Source organism: Strongylocentrotus purpuratus, unplaced genomic scaffold (assembly GCF_000002235.5).
Source record: "Strongylocentrotus purpuratus isolate Spur 01 unplaced genomic scaffold, Spur_5.0 spur5_scaffold_2, whole genome shotgun sequence".
Taxonomy (NCBI): Eukaryota; Metazoa; Echinodermata; class Echinoidea; order Camarodonta; family Strongylocentrotidae; genus Strongylocentrotus; species Strongylocentrotus purpuratus.
This window is the reverse complement of record NW_022145605.1, coordinates 40,963,746-40,985,774: the sequence shown is the minus strand read 5'-3', so window position 1 is coordinate 40,985,774 and position 22,029 is coordinate 40,963,746. Positions and strand designations below refer to the sequence as shown.

General features: G+C 38.3%; 1 protein-coding gene across 1 annotated transcript in view; it reads right to left on the bottom strand.

The window, feature by feature from the left end:
• LOC115918846 (WSC domain-containing protein 2-like) overlaps positions 1–22,029 on the bottom strand; it is a 56,846-nt gene that overhangs the window by 32,047 nt on the left and 2,770 nt on the right. The window contains exons 2-3 of the mRNA XM_030992462.1: positions 21,327–21,447; positions 7,047–7,264 (exon numbers count right to left, since the gene is read on the bottom strand). Of these exons, the coding sequence (XP_030848322.1) occupies positions 7,047–7,264; positions 21,327–21,447 (339 nt within the window). The remainder of the gene's footprint in view (positions 1–7,046; positions 7,265–21,326; positions 21,448–22,029) is intronic.

Sequence of the window (22,029 nt, the reverse complement as noted above, 5' to 3'; positions counted from 1 at the left end):
ATCTCCCCTACCTTTTTTCTTTCTCTTTTTTTCTTTCCCTTTCTCTCCTTTTTCCCTTTTCCTTCCCTTCCTTCTCTCTCTTTTAGGTTTGCTGGGGGGGGGGGGGGGGGGGGGGAGGTCATTTCGGCCCCCACCCTTCTCCACACGTTGCTGGCGGGATTAACCGCAACTGATCTATCTCCCCTTCTTTTCACCCTTTTTTTTCTTCTTCCTCTTTTTTGGTCCCTTTTAGCTCTCCTTTTTTCCTTTTCCTTCCTTCTCTCTTTTTTTTAACGCGGGGGAGGGGGTAGGCAAAGGCCTTTTGCCCCACCCCCATCCCGATCCGCAACTTGTTGGCGGGAAAATTGCAACTGATATCCCCCTTCTTTTATTTACTTCTTTCTCAATTTTCCATCCCTTTATCACCTCTTCAGTGACTGGTCCCTCAGAAACTAGTGCTAAGCCAGTCACAGAGAATTCATGATTTCAACTGAAGCCTGTCAGTGCATTTTTTATTTGATTTTTCTTCAAATTTCATTTAAAAATCTTTTCATATTTGATAAATATGGTGCATTGGCATATTGGCTATGGTTGGAGCGTTGGTGTATTATGTGGATTTATCATATTCATATTTTGAATATTTTCAGCGAATTGAATAATATTGAAAAGGATGCAATTCATAGTTGTTCTCGATAATTCTCACTTAACATATTCTCTCTCTCTCTCTCTCTCTCTCTCTCTCTCTCTCTCTCTCTCTTTCTCTCTCTCTCTCCCTGTCGTGCATAAAGAAAATATTAAAATTATATTTTGCCTTGATTAAGAAAAATTGAAAATGATATCAGTATTAAACAGGGGGGAGGATAGGGGAGATAATTAATCAAAACAAACATTGAAGAATCCAATTCAGTGTTCTTTCGTGATGCATAAGAATGAAAGTACATTAAAAGGTGAAATAATAAATTGAAGAGCGATGATAAATCAATTCTTTGACGTTGATTGATTGAAAAATAAATAATGAAACAATATGGTCTGAGGTCTTCGAATATTAGAAAGTTTCATCCACCATCGTGTTGTTGAACACTATTTGCAATTTAATTTCAATGCGGTGACTTGTCGGTTACGAGCAGAAGGTCATTTCAGGCTTCTATATTCTATAATACTATCAACAGATATCTGGATAGAGACACTTCGTCACATCAAGCTACGAGAAAGTATATCATCATCTCACAGAATTATACTCGAACACCGCATCGAAATTCTTTTCACCCTTTTCTTTCTTCTTCCTCTTTTTTGGTCCCTTTTAGCTCTCCTTTTTTTTCCTTTTCCTTCCTTCTCTCTCTCTTTTTTTAGCGGGGTCGGGGGGAGGCAACAGTCTGGGAGGCAAGGCCCTTTCGCACCCCCCCCCCCCCGATCTCCTTCTTCCCCCTTTTCTTTTCTTCTTCCTCTTCTTTCTTTCCCTTTCTCTCCTCTTTCCCTTTCCCTTCTTTCCTTCTCTCTCTCTCTCTCTCTCTCTCTCTCTCTCTCTCTCTCTTTTGCGGAAGGGGTGGGGGGGGGGGGGGGGGGGCAAGGCACGCTGACCCCCGCTGGATCCGCGCCTGCGTCTACATTATATCTACTAACGTTAGACCCTAATAATGGATAGAAGATTGATTGACCCAGGTCTCGACAGTGACGGGTAAACTTTTTTTCTCAATTACTTTGTCTTACCATGAAAACCGTCTAATTTTACTTTAGATTTTCAAACAGTAACAGTTACGACCTAAATTAGGCCTAATGTCAAGGGCTGTACTCTACATTTTAATAACAAATTAACGTTAACGTTAGACTTAACTTAAACTGTTGTTTCTCTGTGATACAAGTGGGAAAGGAACACTTTTTTTTCACACACAAAAAAAAAATCTTTCCCTTTTTTTTCTTCCTTCCCCCCCCCCCCCTGGATCCACCACTGATCACGGGGATAAAAGTATACAGCTATGTAACAAGTAAATTTCTAAGAGGGAAAATGCCGACTTAAATAAATGATAATGATAAAATACCAAGGAATTTAGGAGTTTCATGGGTACCAATTCAATGGAAATTTGTATTAAAATAAGAGCCCCCGTCAGCACTAAAAGAGCCCCCGTGAGAAGGCTCACGGGGGCTCTTTTTTTGGGGGGGGGGGGGAAAGCCCCCGTGGACAGAAAATTAATTTGAGCCCTGCACTACACAATTTCAAACTATCTTCTATTCCGTATCTCTTACTCCACTTTCATTCGTATTTATGGCATACCACCTGAATATAAAGTGTTGGTATTTTCCTTTTATGTCATGAAAGAAACAAAATGGTGGACGTTGGGTGATGAGAAAGTTCAATCTCACTTGGAAGAATTTATTTAGCTTCGTTGCCTCTGGTTAATTGATTAGATGGCGCCTTCATAGATCGCTAGATTGACAGACTGACATGCCCCAAGATTGTATCAAAGTGCAACCAGGCACGTAAAACGAGGTGTTCATTCGGAAGTACTCGTTTTTTCCCCGAAAGGCACGTTTTTCCGAAAGTTCACAATTTCGAAGGTTCATAACATTTAAAGGCACACTGTCCTACTTGTAGCTACTTGCTCTCTCTATATAGAAAACTTCCCCAATCGGTGCCTGTTGGTCCCCCATGATCCTCTTTTTCTTATGTTAAATGAGAGCTGAGTTAATGAGATAGCCACCTGTCACAGTGACCTCGCTGGCTCGCTTGGTGGTCTAATCCCTCATGGCTTAAGTAGTAAAGCCTGCCTTTAAAACGCCCGGTATTCCGATTTCGTTATTCATATCACCATTCAAAGTTTCGACCATTAACATGTTTCATGCTTGAATGGTCATATCATATGCCGTTATAGATGTCGTGTACTGTTCGGTAGTTGTTAATGAAAAGTTACAATTTGACATTCTTACCAGTATTGCTGCATATACTCGTTACTGATCAGCTTCTTGCATACATTTTCTATGGCTAGGCTTAAGGTTATCGTTGTTAGTACGTTGTCCTTCTTTTAATTAGTTTCTTATTCAAATTAATTCTCAATTACATCCAGTGCCTGTTTAATGAATGACGAACCCTCAGAGTACTTTTTTTCATTAGAGATGTAATAAGGTTTCCATGGTTGGAAGTAGAGGCAGACCTTGGAGTCAACAAAGGAGCAAACGGAGAGTGTGTAATAGGGAGAGGGAGAGAGAGAGAGAGAGGATGAGAGAGAGGAGGAGAGAGAGAGAGAGAGAGAGAGAGAGGAGAGAGAGAGAGAAAGAGAGAGAGAAAGAGAGAGAAGAGAGAGAGAGAGAGAGAGAGAGAGAGTCACATGTAGATATATAAATATAAATATTTCTTAAACGTTATGTATGAATATACGTATAGGAAGAGAGAGACCTTGGAGTCAACAAAGACGTAGACAGAGAGTGTGGGATAGAGAAAGAGAGACTACAGACGAACAACATGTTGGATTGAGGGAGATACAAAGTGGTGACATATTAAGAGAGAGGGAGAGAGAGAAATATTGAGAAAATAAACAACCTCTGTTACGTGAGATGATGAACAGATATATGTACATTTAAGGAATATAATGATTTACAAACGTAAATTCAACGTAAAAATGCAAGGTTTTAAGAAAAGGAATGATTAATAACAAGCTAGAATACAAATCTTCCTATAAATCTTGAACGTGGTGGACACCGGACTCTCCCCACGCACAGATGGCTCCTCAGTTAAACGATCTATGCGCACGTTCCTATGGCGCCAAAATAAATACGACACCCTCTCAGTCACGTGATCAAACCGCCTTCTTGCTTAAGATTAACCATGTCCTCGTACAAATTTAACGCTGTTTGCACATGATTACTTAAAGGGGTAGAGATTGATGGTTTTCGGTATAGATCGATTTTTAATATTGCGTGGAGATTCTGTTTTGCGAATTGTGTCAGAACATTAAAACTGATATTTGATATAACTCTTCTTCTGTATCGTCTGATTGAGTTATAAATGAAAATTGAACCCCATTTACACACTCGATAAATGAATTTTGAATTATATCACCTTTCAATGTGTCAAGAATAAAAGTGACAATAAATACCATTTGGAATTTGAAACTGTGTGCAACTGGCTTACACCGGCTGAGTGTTAAGCCTCACTGAGATAATAGTAAAGCGGTAAACCGCGGCGTTTTTTCGGATGACGTTAAGTGTAAAACGCTTTACATTTATGTATCTCATAATACATAGCCTGAGTGAACAGGCGTAGGACCTATGTTGAACGGAGATGCCATTCATTTATACGTAAAATAACCACGGTGGTTGTTTTGTAACTGCTTACCGCGTAATGTCTGAACGGGCATGTACTCATTATTGGTTTGTAACTTGATCAACGCTGTTTTTATTATTTTCAGGAAATATAAGGCGAGGAGAGCGTGATACTGTCTCTCTTGGTATCCTTTACCATCTTCCCGCCTCCTCCTCATCTTACTTTCCTCGTGATTGAATTAGAACAAAACATCAGCCTTGGTTTCCATGGTGATGCTTTACCGACGCGCGAATTATCAGAAGAAACCCCACGACAGACAGCAGACGGTATATACAGGCAGGGGAGCTAGGAGCAGAAGAGAGAAAAACAAAATCTGGCGGCTGTGTTACGATCTCATTTCGAATTACTTGTTGATTATTTAGTAAACATATGGAAGGACAAGTCCTGTCCTAAAATTGTTATCAAGGAGAGCTCAAAATAATATTCGCCATGAGCATGCGCATAAAGCTTGACACTTTCAATTAATCGTCTATGATTTGTTACAGCCACTACTTTAGCACGTGTGGTGGCTTGTTATTTGTATAGAGACAGCATGCTTTGGCCCTAAGTGTATTAAACCTCGGCAAGTATTTGCTGTTTTCTCCTCTCTGCTACGGTGTAAGCATGACTTGAAACCATGTTTGATATTCATTCATTCAAGGACTGGGAACAGTTAAGAAATATGATTTCCACAGGGGTCCCTCCTGCATCTTATTTCCAATTTAGCGTTTGATCGTCGCACTGCATATAAATGAAAACGACTATGATTCTAGCGTTCAAGAGAGGTAGAGCCGACGAACTATTGAAGTGCCTTAAGCACCTTGCGTGGCAGATTATGCGTTATAGAATATCCAATATGAATATTATCATCTCATGCGGAATACGAGATATAAATGTCATGGAACCATCCCCGGTGAATTAACATGAAATGTGGCGTCACCGAGGACTACTGCACAACCTCACATCCACACATATCCAATATTCCTTCCCCAAGTGATCTATTCTTCAGATCAAAAGAGCATGGCTTAAGCTTGCTCCAATTACAACGCAGTCAAGTTTGGTTTTAGAATGGGGTTACTTGCACTTTTCCACTGCTCTACAAGAAATTAATTGCATTCGGAAACAGAAGGAACGATTTTTTGTCTTCTTCCATGAGCATGAACAAGGAGGGATTGACTGTTTTAAAACGAGTGGGTGCACGTGCTCCACAGAAAATAGATTTATGGATGGAATCCTTTTCCATTTCATCATAAATATTACGTCAGAGATAGCGAAGAAACAAAGTGGATTGAAATCTTTAAGTGAAGGCATGCTCAAGAATGTTCAACCATTAGCTAGAGATATTAGATGGTTGGAAAGGAAGAGCACTTCCCCCTTAGACAACTTTCGTTAAACTGAGGATGAAATAGAAAGGAAAATGCTGGAAAATATTGGTATTACGAATAGAAAGGTTATGCTAGATAAATAATAGAAGGCAATAAAACAAACGTAGAAATTCAGCTAAGAAATGTGTATTGTGTCTTTAAGCGTGAGCGTAAGAGAGAGTAAGAGAGAGAAAGAGAGAAAGAGAGAGAGAGAGAAAGAGAGAAAGAGAGGGAGAGAGAGAGAGAGAGAGAGAGAGAGGGAGAGAACTGAATCAGAATCATATTCCCCCTAGGGACAGAGCGAACCCAATCTCGTGTTTCTCTGCCATTATCTATGTTTGCATTGGAATACAATCATGATGCAAAGAGCCAACACATTCACCGACCAACGACCGCAGTTAGATGGTAATGGACTCTAGTCAGTGAAACACCTTTCACCTAAAATATGCTCTCTTCTTCCTTCCTTTTGACCCGTTGACTACACATCATCTAAGCCCCGTAGGCTTAATACAGGGACAACCCAGTTCCAGTAGACAGTGGGATGATTAACTCTTGTCTGCCACACATTTAGAAAAGGTGCCTTTCTCGAACCTCTAATTTAATGTGTTAATATACAACCCGTCCAGAACGAAGGTTTCCTGTTTGCCAAATTAGCGCAAGTGACAAAGACAATAGATTTCACTTTTCACGTTTCTCTCGATGATTGTAAAACATTTTGAAAGGTATACAGTTTTGTTGTATTAGTAACATGCAATATATTGTAAAGTGTTTCAAGAAATAGATTAAAGAGCATTTCATTACATTGATATAGCAATCATGTTGGGATTACTGATAATATCGTCGTCATGTTCGCATATACAATAGGTGACGCACAAGACTACTAAAACTGTCTTAGGTTGGTTTTCTGAAAGTCTTTTCGAGTGGTTTATATGAATGCTCTTATCGTAATTATTATTTAGCCAAATTTAGTAACATGCATATCCTCGATTCTGTTCCACCACCTGAGCAGAATCCTCCACCACCAGCCAAGCCCATCCATACTCATCAAAGGAATAAACCTGAAGTGGCCGGAGTGGAAATGCCTGAATCAAATGCGGGCGAGAATGGGGCTATGTAAAACCCCGAAGTAGCCCCGATGTAAGGCCAACATAGCAAGATGGGGCTATGCCCATGAAGAAGATACTCTCTGCGACTGCAGAGAGACTCAGACGATGGACCACATCTTGCAGTGCGGCGGAACGGGTTGTACAGATTTTGAAGACCTGGCCCTTGTCAATGAGACGGCCATCGCAGCCATCGGGTGATGGAAGAACTTAATTTAATTAATGAACTTTACATTGATCTTGATCTAAGTAGACACGAACGAGCCAAATTTAAGATGATTCTGTTTGGGATGATTCCTCTCTTACCTTGTCCTGCTGGCCGTGGCTGCGACACAACGTTTGGGGCTCGGCCGGGATCATTCTTCAGCCGGTAGACCGACAGGTATGGAGCGCCACCACAGATCTGACTTTTATTTCCAGAACATTCCAGATTGCATAACGAGTCGTTGTTCATCTTCTCACTTTCAAGATTTGATCCGCAGTAACACTCGCTGTAGAATTGAAGACCCGCATATAGAAAATTTCTGAAAAGATATAAAACGATAAAAGGTTTTAATTTTATTTACGGACTGTTGCTGATTCTTTATGGTTGCTGACAAGTGACAGCAGCTGACTTTATAATCAATATCTGAAGTATTTGGCGTCATTTGTGCCTGGGACAAGAACTACTCTCATTCTGTTATAACTGATTGAAGGTGTGTAGGTGGACCACTACGCCAGGGTTCCCCCTACTCTTATACCACGGAGTTACTAGTTAGTAACTCCGTTTTTTTTTGCTTAAACGAATAGTGCAGTGGATTTTTAATGTACAAAGGGGGAGACTGTCCTCTACACGGGGTCACCATTTAGCGTCCTATCCAAGGGACGGAGTGTTTCCAGAGTAACCTAGCCTGCGTCTATGAAACAGGGGAGGGGCAATAAGACACAACGCAGGCTTCAGTCATCCGCCTGGGTTGGATTCGAACCCTTGATCTTTGGTTTGACAGGCAGACGCTTTACCGACTAAGCCAACTTGCACTTCAATGCTGTGGAAGAGAAAAGCCCACAACCAACACAGAGACCTACACGCAAAACCTACATCTAACTCTATATAACCCTTTACTTGCTTTGCTCTACCGATAGAACAAAGGATTGCCACAGTTGACTTTTTTCACAAACACAACATCCATCTATACACGATTACTCCAATTGAATGTGGCTGTGTGGGAGTTTACATCCACATCGAGTAAACAAATTAACGGGAATTTTCCAGGTAATGTTCATATCGACTCCGCTGTTCATTGACTTCGTTGATCTTTTTTTCTCTGTGACATGATGTATTATTGTGAACGATTAAAGTACTAAACATAATTGGAACGAAAAAGTAGCCCAAAACGTAGGGATACGGTATTCCAAGGTCTTATTGTACTTTTTTCGTCTTTATTACCTTTTTGGAAATGAATATCATAAATTGAATATAATCTATATCCTTTGGCTTAACGACTCTCTGTTTCACGAGTGGATGCAGACTCGAAGTCTTGAATTTATTCACGCCGGTTTCAAGTATGCTTGGGCGATCGTTAATTAATTATTCATTCGATCGTGCCAGCTTAAGCTCGTCATGGCCTTTCTATCACATGCACCCATCTAACTTATTTATTGCCTCTATCTGTAGGGATTCGTATGCCACGACAGACTCTTACATCTTTAATTTATCTATTACTGTCCCCTCCAAGCGCTAGTAAAAACAAACAGGCGAATTATTTATACTTAAAATGCTGGCTCGTACAAGGAGGGACAAGGACGGAGACAAACGAGATGAAAGGAGGAAAGAGAGATACAAATATGAATACAAGAATAGTGCTTTTAGGCAGTAGCTGTTCTAAAGGAGATCTTGGGGCACAGCACCCACCGAAAAAAATCTTCCAATTCACCCCTCCCTCTAAAAAATGATCACAAATGAATGTAAGCAAGGTATATGTAGAACAGAATTCGAGGATCCCCAGCCCGACAAAGCCCCCCCCCCCCCCCCCCGAGGGAAAAAAAAGCCCCTATAACCACGCCTGCTACAAAGGGCTTGAAATGATGAGAGAATGTAAAGAAGGAGAGGAGGAGGAAGCGAGAAGAAGCGTAGTGTAAACAGCGCATAGTCTCAAGAAATGTTTTGTCTCTGCACTCTTCACGGCAGCCCACCGTGCAGACGACTCCTTAACCTGCTACGTCATGGAATCCCGCAGGCTTTTTGGCGGGTAAACTCGTTCCGTGAATATATAGATCTAGGGAAATCAAGAGGTGACAAGGTAAGTAGGGAGATCACATCGACTTGTTCAGAAACACGTCTGGGATTTATCTCCTATTACGAAATGCGTGTACGTATACAGCCTGCACCAGCAATACTGCATTGTTTGATGATTTAAACGAAGCCTCAAGTTTGCTCTATAGATTCCACAAAACCTGACAAAATACCAGTTTCCAATTTGGTATCTGTGTATGTATGTAGGCTCACGTTGAAAAACGTCAACCTTCTTAAAATATTCCAGGATAAGGTTTTGTGTGTGTGGGGAGACGGGTGGGTGCTCATGTTATTAATGCTATTATTATTTCAAATATGAAGTGAAAACAAAATGAGTACGTAAGCTCAAAGAAGATTGGTAAAAAACAAAACACACACAATCAGTGAGTAAACACGGAGAAGTTCGGGATGGAAATGATATGCATGAGCAGGAATCGAACGGTAAACCGAATTAATGAAATCTGAATCATCTCAAAATGTATTCGGGAACTATATCTGAAATATGAAGAGCTCAAAATAATACATCATGTACCAATTCACTAAAGATGATTACTTCGAACACATCAGAGATTAATGGATATCATTAATATGAAACGGTAAAGCCTTTCTTTTTGCGATGGGAAGCAGCTTCGTATGTCAATTTTAAATCTACTCACTCTTAGCATGCATTGTTAAAGCTATTCGATGAAAACCTTGTCATCATATGCGATGGACTGTAAGATAGAGTCAGACAGTACTTTAGTGTGTTTTGATGAGGTTCATTCATATCTTATACATCCTTATTTTTCAAATCAGTCCGCTGATCACCCATGGGAGTCTCTCGCCCGATCACGGGGTCGTAACCACTGCAGCGACCAACATGACACGTCCAGGAGTTGTTCACACTGGTTCTCGCGATACACACCTTCATACCCTATTCCATACTCGACAATGGGTTCCCAACCAGTTCATCGACCAACATGACACGTCCAGGAGCCGTTTAATTCTTTCTCTCGACGGTGCCGAATGCACTACGGAGCTATTCACACTAGTTGTCTCAACGTTATCGAATGTAATGAGGAGGCGTTCATACTGACTGTCAATAAACATGTCGAAGGCAGGTAGAAGTCGTTCACACTGATTCTCTCAACAAACAACGTCATACCTATTTTATTGCCGATCACGGGTTTGTAATTACTACGACACACCTAAATCCCATCGCCATCACGCATTATCTGACTGAGACCACATTTTATAGAAACTATAAAGTAGCATTGAACATGAAAATATGAATTGGCAAATTTTCTGGATTGATGCTCCAAACATTTTAATACAATATCGGTATAGAAAGAAAGAAATTGTTTCGGGGTACGTTGGCTTTCCAGTCTGAGAAAATGCCCGGTCAGCTTCGAATCCTATTTATGTCAGACCAGTCGCCATTTTGAGATTGATTAGGCGGTTTTTTTTTTTCGTACTAGACTATCAACAGTACTACGCAATTGGCCACTCTCGTAATGTTACCAAATTTAAACTTAAGTCCCTCGATACGAATCATTTCATTCACCTGTTAAAGCGACTCGGTAACATTGTTGAAGGTTGATGAAAAAATTGCTTAATTTTTGTATAAAATATTACTTACTATATTCTTTCTAATATACTAACCCCCTGACATGCAAAAAATCCTGAAAAAATTCTCAAACCACGAAGATATCTATGGTTTTCTTTGAAGGCGTCGATGAACGACACCCTCTAACAGAGATTAACAGTAAGTTCTCCCAACCAATTTTGAATTCTCCCAACCGTTTTTCCATGAAAAAAATACATTAAAAAAGGCTATACAAAATCTGTCAACACTTAACTGTCTGGAATGGAATGTAGAGCCATTTTATTTGCTTTGTGACGATTTACATTCACCTAAAATGTAATGAAAATGTAATAATATAGTTGGGAGAATTAAGGAATCGATCAGATCAGTTTTTACCAATTTGTACCATGAATAATGGTCCGTTTTCACTCAAATTTTTCAGATTATCTTTAATTGTACATCTACTGTAACATTGAAGTCACTACCTTAGCACCACTATCTCTCATCTGAACAATGTTACCAAGTCCCTTTAAGTAATAATTTTATTTCAATAGTCATAGTGCAAATATTATGTGTTGTTCGGTAGAACAAGCCGTAATGTTTGTCCTACCTAGCAACTTGCAATTTGAATTCTGACTATTGAGATACATGTATACAACAATTCGTATCGATGCACTCCACAAAGGTATATGCATACATTTAGTTACATGACGAAAATGGCCTATTTCGAGTAAACATACAATGTCAATATTTGGAAAAAGTACAAATTGTAATTATGTTGTATCATTTTGCAATCATTCATATGCATACGCATAACGTGCTGTGGGCTTAACACGCTCATATCACCCCACAATGCTCAATGATCATTCCAATCTTTTTTCAATTCCTACTTCAAGCTAGCTTGCAGAAATTGCAAAAATTCTGTATTAAATTATCGATTTTCAAACATTTTTTATATTAATTCTGCAATAACCCGAGCTTTGGTTTGTGGGCGAGGAAACATAAAACCAAGGCTACTTTAAAATTAATGAAAAAAATGAACTAAGTTCGTGATCTTACAGGAAATTTGTTGGGTTCTCCGAATATAATCTCGGCTCTCCGGATGAAAAATTCACGAGTCATGAAATATTTAATTTGGAGCTATGCATGTATTAAACTCGGTATTGAATATCAATCTAAACGTAATTCTACACAGCTATTAATGGCAGTAGAATGTGCAAGGCCACACGAATGCCCTGTTATTTCGTTCCCAATGTTTGCTTGAAGTGTAACCTTTTATGAAGTTTATTTTTAATAGGACAAATTTTAATACAAAGTACAATATATTATTACCATTGTAGACTATATTTCCAGTGCCATTGTTGTGATATTACATATTAGGCGGAGTGAATATCATGTTGATTTTATAAATAAATAATCCAAACATACACTACAAATATGTATTAGGATGCATATCTTCGAGGGACAATAAAACAAAGAAATATATACCGCGTTCGAACCGCCCCCCCCCCCCACATACACACATGCATACACATCATCGGCATTAATGAAGATTTAATTACTTGACATAATCTTTAAAAAACAGATTTTTCTAATGAAGATATAAAACCTTTGAAACACTTTAGATATGTGGAATATTTTGATAGATATGATATTAAAAATAACCCGTTCGCGGTTGTCTCAGTCACATTATATAGAAATTCCTCTTTTAGAGATATGCCCCTACGAAGGTGCGCATTGTATAAATTCTAAACCGACACAGAACCAACAAACTATATTGAATAAAGAACAAAAGAATATAAAAATGAATGGAGGCTACTCTCATGAAAGGTATGAAGACTTGTTTCACGAATTTACATATCTTCTTTCAAGAAAAACAATATTATTGCATTAAATACAAGCGTTCTCCGTCAATAGTCCGTCATGAAAACAGACTTCACCATGAAACAGAAGCCAGGTATAACTCTATAGAACAGAAGGCAAGAGAAATAGGCCTCGAGATATATTAAAACGAGAATCATGGACAATATTGTATTATCGATCCGTCTTGAATCCTTGACAGGCATCACGTAAGTATCGCGATCGCGATGATCGTAACAAGTACGGATTAATAATAATGATCGATATTTAGTAGGCTGGACCAATATGCGCGCGAGGGAAGACATTGCTTAAATAAACAAGCGCTCCGGTTTTTACCATCTTACTGTTTCCAGAATGATTTAGTTTTCGATCGATATCTGTAGGCGTATAACATTTTTAAATCGATCAGATTACATGCAACTGTAAGCTATGTGTCTGCAAAAGTCAATCTGTAAATTTCTTTACCTTAATTTCCAAACATCGATTGGAATATATTTTTTAAATCAGAAGATATGAAGAATAAAATAATGAAATGTTTGCATATTCTAATAAAGGAATGATGGTCTTTAGAATATATGAATAACAAATACATTTGGATTAAAAATTAAAAATGCACACTACCACCTTACAAAAACTTTGTAGTTTTAAATTAACAAAAAGTTATTTTTCAGGGGAGGATATGGGAATGTTCTACGTGCCAAGTTTGTGAATTATCAAATTATGAATAATTCAATTGTAAAATGTATTTGGCTTATTATCTCGGGATCATAGAATGAAATGACAGGAAGGAAACAATAATTCCTTTTCCTATTTTGTCTTTAACAAAATCTGAATACCAAATGTCAAATCGCTTTAGTTCAGGGACTCCTGGCTAAAGTCATTAATATTTTGAAAACGACGCGGTTGCTATTTTGCAACCATCATATATAAAAATTATCCCAAGGCTCGTACCAATTAAACTTCATTGGCGGAATAATAATTGGTTTGGCATTCGTACAATACAAAAACAATATTTTCCAACGAGCAATATACTGGTAGTAGTTAAGGTAATATAAGTTAATGAAGTAATTAAAGTATTATTATTTTCATTAGAAGTATTTGTAGTAGTCGTCATGGAAGTAGTATAAGTAGCAGCAGTAGTAGTCATAGTTATAAGAGTAGTAGTAGTCATGATAGAAGTAATAGTAGTAGTAGTAGTAGTAGTAGTAGTAGTAGTAGTAGTAGTAGTAGTCATGAAAGTAGTAGTAGTCATGATAGTAGAAGTAGTAGTAGAAGTAGTAGCCGTCATGATAGTAGTAGTAGTAACAGCACAAGGCTTATCACACAAGGTTCATTACATAATTTGTGGACAATATTAGCATGGAAGCTTGAATTCGAAAAACAACAACATCACTTCATATTCTAATTAAAAATCGTATTCAAATCAATTAATGGCGAGACTGAAATGACGAGAATGAAATGGCAGGAAATCGATGAAAGGCGTACTGTATCAAATTGTGTCTATGAATGCAAGTGATCTTCCATGAAACTCGTTTTAATAAGCTAACGATATTGCAAGGAGAAGCGTGTATATTGATTGCATCCGCGAAGGATTTACAATGTAGTAATAAATGAGTGGAATAGACTCGATGTTACAACAGTGAAAGTTAGTGGGATGCTGAAGCTCTCAAAGTCAATAAAGAGCACAGAATTCAATCAAAATGTAAATTTCTTCATTAAAATGTATTTTGTAAAGGTGATTGTTCACCGAGCAGGCATGTTTGAGAGTCATGCATTGAACTGCATTACCAGATCACGTGTTGAGGCGTATCCAGTATTATATAAGGTAAGGCCGGCGTACGCCCCTCCTGGTTTTACGGCCCAGAAAACAGAAAGAAAGATAGGAAATATACACGTAATGTTATATGTTTCAGAAGGTCTGGAGCAAAGGGGCAGCCTAAGTAGGTCGTCCATTGAGAATAAGAAGGGCTTTAAGCGTGACTTTAGGCCCTTCTCGTTTTCTACCGATGATGTCTTGTCACCGCAACCCCTGTCCATATAGGCTCCACCCGACCTCATCTTTAACTTTCTGGATACCCCTCGGGGCTGAATGGCGGCAAGCAGAGATAGAATGTGCTGCTGAGAGCAGTAAGAGGCCACTATATCCTCCCCAATTAGATCAATGAAGGCTTAAGATGAAACCGGATAGGAGCACCGTTATGCCCCGCACATATACCTTCACCTGTCTCCAGGCAGTTGCCCGGGCGACGTGGCGCCGTTATCCACATGCCGAGTGTGTCGGCGGGTGTCGGGTTGAGCTTTGCATGTATACGCATTTAAATTGGCAGATCGCTAGGCGCACATATTTCGTGGTTATGGGAATTAATTTGAATGGAATGGGCTTGGGTGAGGATGCATTCAAAAGAATATCCCAGGAGGAAAAAATGAAGAGAGTGAGAAAGAATGAGAAAGCGCGCGCGAATGACAAAGACAGGCAGCGAAAACATATTTTTAAAGATTTAAATACTTCATACTAAGAAATTACAGAAAAATATAATTTTCAAGCAAATTAGAAATTTGATATGGAAATCATAAGCATCATAAAGTAGTAGTCGATGAATCATTCTATATTCAGTCATATATACTATTTATAATTCATAAAATCTGATATGGTAAGCTCTGGAATAGTATAGAAATTGCTCAGTAACAGTGGGTAAAATATTGGTTAGTGTTTGTGCGTGTTTGTTCGTGTAGGTTGGCAGGTCTTTGTTTATTTTCCGTTCTTTTTGTGTAGAAAACGTTAAAATTCACCGAAATAATATAATATAATAATCGGAAATACGCATGTATTCCATGCTTTAGTGACTAGACATGACCCCCCCCCCCCCAACCCTCTTTAGCTCTGCATCACTTACAGTAAATGAGTTGTCCACAAGGTTGATATCACGTTTGTTAACAGAGTTACTTCAAAATTAAGATAAGTAGTTGCTATACAATGACATTTTGAAAGGCACTATCGAGCATTTTATGGTGAACGGTTAATAATGTTGCTGAATAATTATGTTCTAAGGTTTAAGAATCATCACAAGTATAGCAAATCGATTCAACCTTGCTGACAGTAAAGGTATATGTGACTATATATACTACCATTTGAAATGTTTTTAAACAGGTCTAGTCAGGGTCTAGTCCATAAAAGAGCAATGCTTGTATGTGACATTGAGAAAGCTCATAATTTTTCTCCCTTTACAAGGACTCAATCTTCTCCTTAACCACTTTGTTTTATTCATCCACCTCTGACCCAGGAGCGATATAAGAGGGTAATTTACAGTTGCGTGCATTGCCTGATACTGCTCTCTACATTCGCCTCGAGCAAGATTTTAATCCGCTCCATGAATACATAGACCTCATCGATCTGAATTTTATGATTGATTTGATTACCAACTCCGGTAAAATGTGTGTCCCGATCGAGTAATGTTGTTTAGTCTGGCTGCAATACAAATATATATCGTTAAATTAATTGAAAAACATGGATACATTGATGGCATAACCGAATACCAGGTGGTTTCAATCATTAGATATTGCATGTTCCTGTATGTGAAAAAAATAAAGAGGTGCCATATGCTCGTCGTTTCATGCTATGTTCTCTTAATATTTAAACAGGGATGTAGCTGGTGTCGTTAAGTGTTGCGTATGAAAGGTTACGAACGTGACGCCACAAACTATGTCCCTTCACTGGAAATAGCCCACACGAATATGTATAAGTGGGACAATGCTACTAGAAGACAACGTCAATGGCCAATAGGCTATTTTCGCAATATAACAAAAATGTATGCATATGCCTTATTATCTTATTCAATATTTATTTACGAATATATTTTTCTCTAAATTCAGAATTCAAATTGCATACTTAAGTTTTTGCTAGGGAGGACAAACGTCATGACTAACCCTACCCAATAACACGTAATAGAATGCTTGAAATACAATTTTTCGTAACAGGTGAATGAAATGATTCGTATCGAGTAAGTACATGTGATTGTGCGTGGGAGTTAAACAATAGGGAAATGATTTTGAGGTATATGTTAGACATGTTAGAGGGTGTGGTACGAGGAATGAGACGAGGAATGAGACAAACAATGAGCATCAGGCGATGGAGGGAAATGGATTTAAAGTAGAAATCAGATCGAATGAATGAGAGAAATATTGGAAGGAGCGGGAGAACTTCATAAGAATGTGGAGAAAGAGAGAGAGGGAGTGTGTGTGTGTGTGTGTGGGTGAGGAGTGTGTGTTTGTGTGTATGTACGTGTGTGCGTGTGTGTGTGTGTGTGATGTTTGTGTTTATGTATGTAAAAGTGCGTGGGTGAGAGAGAGATAGAGAGAGAGTGTGTGTGTGTGTATGGTGGGTGTGAGTGTGAGTGAGGTAAGATGTTGAGGTAGAGACACGTGCAGTCGCCATCCGATGACCTTCATCCGCCTTCAACTTAATCTCTTCATCAAATAACATGCCCTTAGGCTCAAGTCTTACAAAGCGGTGATTTCTGAAACACGAGACAATTCAACTAGCAGAAAGCGTTTTAAGGTGCTATCTATCATTCTACATGATTGTGTTCATCTGTGATTGACCTGCGACTAAATCTAAATCAAGAAATGTGATGGTTCATTGAAAACGTTCAGACAAGTTGATGAACAATTATCAAGGAAAAAATGCGTCTTATAGTGCATGCATTTCCATGGAGTCGAGGAATCCATTTATTATATACGCAGTGAAATATTCATTCGTTCTTTTCTGTCCTACTTGTAGCTACTTGCTCCCTCCAGGCGCGTACGTAGAGGGGGGGGGGGGGGTTAAACCTCTCCCCTTTGATATTTGTTATGTGTGTATTTTGGAAGAAACCCCCCCCCCCTTTGGTAATTATTTTTTTCTAAGAAAAAATAAGAAAAAATAAATAAAAATGATACCAATGGCTGACCTAAAAAAAGGTGACCCCCTAACGGAGCAAAATGTCAAATTTTCAAATTTCGAGACCAAAAAAAAAAAAAAAAAATGTCCTCTTACCACCCCCCCCCCCTCCCCCCCCCCCCCCCGCTTATTCATCGGCCGGCTGAGTCGTTGCGATTTCAAAATGTTAACCCCCCCCCCCGCCCCTTGAAAAAATCCTGCGTATGCCACTGGCTCCCTCTATATAGAAAACAATGCCTAATCGGTGACCATTGGTCCCTCATGATCCTCTTTTTCTTATGTTAATTGAGAGCTGAGTTGATGAGATAACCACCTGTCCAGTGACCTTGCAGTGTGGTCTAATACCTCCTATAAACTAGTACAGATATACGCTTTAACTTACTTAATGCTCAGTGAACAATTATGGGAATTCTTCATTTCGTTGTTTAATGTTGAATACTACATTAACTATAGGTATAAACTGCCACTTACATGACGTTGGGCCTATCCGGGGACGCGCTACACATACATTCCCTCACCCTGGGTTGCTGAAGATGCTTTACGAACGACATCAACGCCAGATTGAAAAGCATTACTATTCATTCTCATATACACTGAAATCAAGTCATGGTTCACAAGAGATATTATCAAGAAACACTTTCACAAGCTACCTGCATAATTCTAATCATAATAATTGCACCTGAAAAAAGCATTATCCGCAAAGTTAATATATTCATAGAAATTACCGATAACGATCGTATGTGCATTTATACCGTACACGGCCGTGTACCCATTTCCGTGGTACTATTGAATGATGAATTTTTTATGTAGATTTCACAAATTTTCCATCGCAGAACTTACTGATGGGGCGTCGCTTTTGTTTGAATATATAGAATTAAGCAGGTGTAATGTGCTTTTACTTTTAACGATAATCATGATAATTACATATTATTTGTAGATATTACATAATACAAGCGAATTCGTTATTGGACCAGGGGGGTGTTTCATAAAGCTGTTCGTAAAGTTACGCATGACTTTACGAACGACTTGTATATGTAAAGCCAAATGGGATGCTCAATAATTATTGATTATTATTTATTAAGTTGAACTGTGCAGATGTAGATTAACATTCTTATTATAACAACCATTTTTAATGCAAAGTATATGTTTTGCCAGGTTATTGGAAATATCAGAAAAAACTTTGGGCATCCTATGCGTAACTTTACGAACAGCTTTATGAAACACCCCCTGGTCCAATAACGAATTCGCTTGTATTATATAATATTTACAAATAATATGTAATTATCATGATTATCGTTAAAAGTAAAAGCACATTACACCTGCTTAATTCTATATACTCAAACAAAATGAAAAAATGAAAAAATGTAAAAGGGGATGGCACAAGGTCTCACTTTCTCGCATTCTATCCATCCCATAATTTTTTAAGGTGGTGGTGGTGGTGGTTATTGTACCTGACTGCTAAGAAAGCATAAATGCTTGTTAGTATTAAAGCAACCAGACAACCGACGGCTTTAGGTCCTCTCCGAGGGACCTGGTAATGAGGATTAACGCCTTACTAAAGGGCACTAACGCATCGCCTTGGTTTCGAACCCAGGTCACCGGATTACGAGATCACTGCTCTACCGACTGAGCTATTGCGCCTCCTCAAACAATAAAAGTACCCCTTGAAATAGTGGACCCCCTACCGACTACGCTACCGACTCTTTCCACCACATCGACTACTGTTATGGGTGTAAAAGTGTCATAATCACTCCGCTCAATCAAACAGATATCACATTGAGCTCGCTATTTGACTCAATGTACAAGTGCCTCAAGCAGACCGATCTGAACGGTGTGGCGTGTCCTGTATATTGCTCAATTTTGCAACCCCACTCTTCTTATCATTTCCTTTTCATAGTACATGTAATTAACACCAATATATATTTGGATAAGTTATTGCCCACTTTTTGTGATATAAGGTATTATACTATTCATAGCAAGAGCTTCAAGAAGAACGTCGATAATAGCAAGGTGTCGATACATTAAGTGCTTTCAGATGAATAAAAAAATGATTAGATTATTAAATCACCTGAATAATTATTTATGAGTTCTCAAACATCACAATAACAACCGATTTTCTCCCATTCACGATGAACAGTATGTCATTTAATAACATGACATATTCGAAGCAATTCAACGAAGATAGTTTTGATAAAATGTCACTTTCATTCTGACGAATCAAATTCACTCCTATGGTGAACAATCTCTTACCCGATATGCATTTACAGTGTAGAAAACATCAAAATTAAAGGTTTTAAAAAAAAAAATAAAATACATCACCAAAATACCTCTTACATGCCTATTACATTGAGCTATGAAACAAAATGCTGGAGTGGAAAACAGCCTGCATATCCGAAGAATGCGCTAGCTGTGATACATTGAATGATAGTGTACGACTCATTACAGGTTTAATTTGCTGTCGCTCTAGATTGTTGCATGCGGCACGTAACTCATACATTATGGATGAGACTGGAATGAAATAATTCATTACAGTTTACAGCACCATCCGACTCGCATCGCATGACGGCCCTGGCGTGACTTTAACACCGATATAGAAGAAAATAGATATGAAGAAGATAGAAATATGATAATAACTAGACCACTTTAAGAGAAAGTTGAGTTCTCATTTAGAAGGAAGAAATAGTCATGTGCTTTCCTATTTCAATATTTGTTATTCTCATATGGAAGAGTATCATGGTATAACTATCTCATGAAAAGGATTGCTCTCGAAGTGACGAGAAATGGTTTACAACTTGGACCAAAGTCTGAGGTTACGTGTTTATGTCCTCGCATGAACCCGGTATCTGATACTTTTTTACATTTCATTATTTGTGATTTATCATCATTACAGGTCTTTTTATACTATATTCGTTATTGTAATTGTTTTTTGTCATGCAGGGCCCGCTGGAAGAACAGTTTCATAACTGAAGTGGCTACCCTGGGTAAATCAAAGTTATTATTATTATTATTATTATTGTTTTTTGTCATGATTGTTATGATTGTGACGGTTATCATTATTATCATCATTACCACTGTTTTTATTGTAATAATCGTTGTTATTCTATTATTATCATCGTTAGTAGTAGTAGTAGTAGTAGTAGTAGTAGTAATAGTAGCAGCAGTAATAGTAGCAGCAGCAGAAGTATCATCATTATATGCCATGGAAACTGATAATTTTTGGAGAAGTGTCACATACACAGAATACTCAGATACAGTATGATACATTGTATTATTCTCAAACTTGGTAGAAAATTCAACGTCCCATCGCCTGAATGCCTTCATTATGATTCAGTAAAATGGCGGACCCCGGATGGTCTCAAGGGACACATAGAGTACAATTATATTTGAATAGAGGGCGGTCGATATGTCGCCTATGATTATGTGGACCTACATTTGTTTAATTCATGGCGATCGCATTCCAAGAAAATGTATTTAAAGAAATATATTTCAAAATATATAATTGTGTTCAATATATTTCGTGGCACATGTTAAATATTTAACCCTTTTCCGTAATGTTTGGTCGATTTTTTTCTCTCTCGCTATTTCACCCCCTCTCTCTCTCTCTCTCTCTCTCTCTCTCTCTTTCGTTCTTTTCTTTAAAGATGCTTTATACTGTAGTTATGAGAGAGGTGAAACAGTAACATTTGTACATTATGAACCATCTGACCATCCATGACATATCATAATATACAATAGAAGCAGATTTAACACTGGAGGTGTAAAACGGTATCCTTCTTTTGACTGTTTCATTCGTAGATGAAAATGAGTATGGATGTGTTATTTACACCATCTTTGCTTTACATATTTTCTCTTTTCGTTTACTCTAGACTTATAAATAGTAGAATACCCTCTTTCAATTTTTTTTTTCTGGGTGTAGGGCTTTTGTAAAATATTTCAAGAAATTAATGAGCTCACCTTTTAGTACAGTATAGAAGGCACGTCTCGATTGTCATTTTACGAAGATCAGTAGTAAAGGCTCCTTTTAGAGTTCGCTTCTTCGGTTGTATTGCATCGGGATAACAGCCAACGTAGGAAGCTGCGAAATGCATTAAAAATAATGAGAAAAACAATTATGAGCACGCAGGAAAATTGAAGCTACGAAATGAATGCGTAAATAATGAGCATACAAAGCACCAACGGTGAATTATGACAATAATGATTTGATTCTACTTTGGTTATATCACGGGGAAATACAATATGAAGGTTTGGGGCATCGTATCGGTAATTAACTTCATATCACAGTCTACAGTATGCCAACCACCAACAGACATCACATAGCAACAGTGATTTAGCAAGCTTGCATTACGTTGTTTTAAGTAAGAAGGGAGTTGCGATCTGCCCTGCCGTCCATGGAAGCACAACATACCTATATACATGTTTGATAAAAAGAAAAGAGCATAAAAACGTACTAATGTATATAAATTACATTAGGTGGAGGAGGTTTCCTTCGGAATTGAGCAACGAGGGTTATAAAGATTAGCACCCTATTCCTGAAAATTCAATTATCACCCTGAAAAAAGGCGATAACCATTTTTTTCCTGCTTGTCAGCAATATATGAGAGGTGGCAGAGATACCGAATAATATTTGGTTTTACTACATGTGTTTTTTTTTTTATTT